At 22.9% G+C, this 3,784-nt stretch overlaps 1 protein-coding gene across 1 annotated transcript; it reads right to left on the bottom strand.

The window, feature by feature from the left end:
- Positions 1-915: 915 nt before the first annotated feature.
- On the bottom strand, positions 916-3,123 carry LOC130817409 (heavy metal-associated isoprenylated plant protein 39-like). The gene is made up of 3 exons (XM_057683099.1): positions 3,071-3,123; positions 2,270-2,348; positions 916-1,275 (listed from the first exon to the last, which is right to left on the bottom strand). The coding sequence occupies exons 1-3, from the start codon at positions 3,077-3,079 to the stop codon at positions 1,133-1,135; spliced, it is 231 nt and encodes a 76-aa protein (XP_057539082.1). The 5' UTR covers positions 3,080-3,123; the 3' UTR covers positions 916-1,132.
- Positions 3,124-3,784: the final 661 nt, after the last annotated feature.

The following is a 3,784-nucleotide window of genomic DNA, read 5'->3' as shown; positions in this document are numbered from 1 at the left end:
CTATTTTGTTAATGTTTATGGTTCCACATATTTTCCACTTACTTCGTTTTAATATTTTTGTATTATTTATAGTCTCCAGAAATTTCTCACGAACTTTATTTTAACATCTATTTAACAATTATGGTCTTCATATTTTTTCTAGTGACTTTATATTAATATTTTTTTAATGCTTATTATGATCCCCAGTTTTTAACAATTAGTACATCACTCTTATATATCTCAATTACTATAATAAACTAATCTAATTTTATAGTTATTAATAAACTAATTCTTATTCTTAGTGATTGTCATTCAATTAAATCATTTTATTATCGATATCAATCTTTTTTGATACGTTAAATTAAATTTGCCATCTTAAGACTATAGTTTCACCAAAAAATAATTAAACTATAATCATAAGGTTATATACTCCAAAATTTTCTATAGTGTGTAATAAAGTAGTAATATCCAAAAAATTTATTATTAATATACTATTCTATAGGCAAAAATATTAACTAAGTTTGTTTTTATCTATGTTCTTGTTAGTCCAATAAAAATTAGTGCTCAATAGTTATTCTTGTTTATACTTGTCATATTTTTCAGTGAAAATATTATATTTAAATTTTATCATACATTGATAAATACAAATTGGCTATATTTTTCCATTTTGTGCAGGACTTGTAATATATTAAAATCTATTTACGAAAAAAAAAATATTTTAAATTTCCTGAATAACAAGTAATGAAACACATTGAAACATAACGCCTTAATGGCCAAAACAAAATATTTGCAAAATATTCTTTGTTATATTACTTGAACCTATAATCTTTAAATGCTTTAAACTTCATTTGAAAGCATGAATATTTTTTATTTTCATTTAATGTCTTAAAAATTCACAAAATAATTTTTATTAATATTTGTAAATGTAATATCACCAATAATATATATCCATCATATAATTGAACTTGTTTTCACCAAATATTAAGTCGTAATTTTTATGTAAATTAAATACTCAAAGTGACAACTCCTCTCGCTCGTCCTACCACAAATACGACTCTTTTACATGCTCTATATTCTAATAAAATAAAAAGTTCAATTCTTTTAGAGCCAAAAATAGATACGTCTAAAAATTAGGGTTCTTAAACTCTTTGGGTTATTGAGGCTTTTCTGCAGGACCAACTGTGACTACATTAGTGTAAAACACCTTCCTTAATTTGGTAACCACTTGCATTAGGTCCATGTTCCCTACTAGGGTTAATTTCTTCTCTTTCACGTCCAATGTGATTGAATCAACTCCTACAACAAACAATCAATTAATAAATTAATAAACCATTTTAGATACATAGTTGGCTAAGAGACGAAAGGATTTGAAAATTTGAAAAAGGACAGCAAAAATTTTAAATATAAGTTATACACGAAAAAAGTTGTACACACTCCAACTAAAACAAAATTGGATTCTTAAAATAAGAAAATTAAGCAACGATAATAAGGTAGTAGTAAAAGGTTAGATGCCTTTTATATACATGGTTCTAGCTAATGGATATTCTCGGGTCCCCGTTCATCAGTAAGGACAATATCTATTTTACCGAGTCAACTAGCTCGACTATATTTTAAAATTTTAATTAATTTTATAAACATAAATTATATTATTCCTATTAACGAACTCCTTTGGGATGTTCGTTAGCTTTTGTCATTTCTATAAACATGTAAAGTAATAATTGTTTCAATTTTGAGCATATTTTTATAATATAAACTTTTTAAAAAGTTTATTACACACATTTCAAAGATATAAAACGTTAAAATAGCATCTTATTGAATGGTGTAATAATTAAAAGTGTATAGCTACTAATTAAAAAGAGGGAAAGTATATAACTTTTCGTGCACTTCTTGTAGTTTTGATATGATGATATATCTAAAATAAATTATTTAATGAATCTTTAAAATTAATAGAATAATAATATATTAGTGCTTGGAAAATAATATTAGGATCATATTCCTTGAAATCAAATTTAAGAGACTAGTTAACCTATTAATATTATCATTAAAAATTTAGTTCCAATGCTCCATTTATATATATGTTCTCTTGAATTTAATTATGGCAAGTAACAACTGGCAAATGATTGGTTATATATTTTGGTACTTAAATATAATATTGTAATTAAAATGTATTTTTATAAGTAAGAGAAATAGAATAATTTGTAATCTTATGCTGCCATTAAACAATTGCATGTAATTATGGGCGTTCTTTTTACAAAAAACAGAATTTTGAAGTTGTGTATGATGGAATTACCAGGAACAGAACTGACTATCTTCATGGCCTTTTTCTTGCAGCTTGAATTGTCATGGAGATCCAATGCCAACACCATTATCTAAAATTAAACAAAAATTGATAAAATTAATTTTTTTTTTTTATATTGGTGGGTGATATAATATGAGTTTTTCTAACCTTTTTTTTTCTAAAATCTCTTGTATTAAAATTTTACAATGAACTTACCAAAATTATACAAGACTAATTATGTTAATAGGTATATGAATGAAATAAATTAATAATAAAAAGAATACAAATAATTTGCAAAAATAGTTAACATAATAATATAGTTTTAGCTGATAGCATAGTATATTTTGAATATTGTGTATATATTATTATTGTGTAGAATTATATAATTATTTAGTTTCCTATATTTTAAATTATTGTATTGTGTATAAGAATATTCATCTGAGGATTTAAAATTAAATAAAGCAATAATAATAATGTAGTAAAAGGTTAGTTTCCTACCATGTAACAAAATTGAAAAGTAAACATTTAATAAAATATTAGTAAATGATATGCTTCGTAATATAAATCCATGATGGATAATTAAATAAAAGTAATTGTACATACTAGTATACTTTAGTTGACGTTATACAGTTTTAGCAAATTCTTTGCCAAATAAAAAAAAAATAATTAATTTATACACTAAGTGTATAGATAAGAAAAATTCATAATAATTTCTACATATTAGATTATTTGTTATGATTTAATCATAACTGTAAAAGCTTTTTATTAAAACGTAATAATAACAAATAGAAAAAGAGAATTAATAAAAATTACCTGCTGCATTTTTATTTCCTGGAAAAAAAGGGGAAGATAGAGAGCAAGAGAGTTATGAATTAGCGACGAAAATGAAAGGCAGTGTCAACAATATATATAGTGAAGTAAAAGAAATCCCCAACTTACGACGAAAGTAGAACATGCCTTTTTCATTTATGAACGCGTTAATAAGTGTTGTGTTTTTTAATATATTTTGAGTTTGGCCTCCCCATTTATTCAATGTTATGGAAGCCAGGAAATACTATTTTTTTTTTGGCAAAATGTTAAAAAACTACCTAGTATATATCCCATTTTGCAAAAAACTACCTTAAATAAAATTTTTTGCAAAAAACTACCTTATATAATACAATTGTTTGCAAAACACTACCTTATAACGGATTGTGGCCTTTGACCGCTATCTTTAACCGTTGACCCGCATGTGAGACGCACGTGATGCATTACTGTACTTAATTTTTATTATTTTTTTTTTATTTTTGTTTTTATTATTATTATTATTATTATTATTATTTTATTTTTTTATTTTTTTTTTATTTTTTTTTATTTTTTTTATTTTTTTTAAAAAAATAATAATAATAAAAATTTAAAATAAAATAAAAATAAAAACAAAGTAAAAAAATTAATAATAATAATAATAATAATAATAATAATAATAATAATAATAATAATAATAATAATAATAAAAATAAAAATTAAAAAAATTAAAAAAAATTAATA

The sequence above is a fragment of the Amaranthus tricolor genome, chromosome 7, assembly GCF_026212465.1.
Source record: "Amaranthus tricolor cultivar Red isolate AtriRed21 chromosome 7, ASM2621246v1, whole genome shotgun sequence".
NCBI classification, from domain to species: domain Eukaryota; kingdom Viridiplantae; phylum Streptophyta; class Magnoliopsida; order Caryophyllales; family Amaranthaceae; genus Amaranthus; species Amaranthus tricolor.
Note: the sequence above shows the minus strand (reverse complement) of the source record. Positions and strands in the feature narration are given on the sequence as shown.

What these genes read in the sequence shown, in the direction of transcription:
- LOC130817409 (XM_057683099.1), bottom strand. An exon ending in GATAGTCAGTTCTGTTCCTG is followed by an intron (nt 1,276 to 2,269) that starts GTAATTCCATCA and finishes TGTTTGTTGTAG; the next exon opens with GAGTTGATTCAATCACATTG.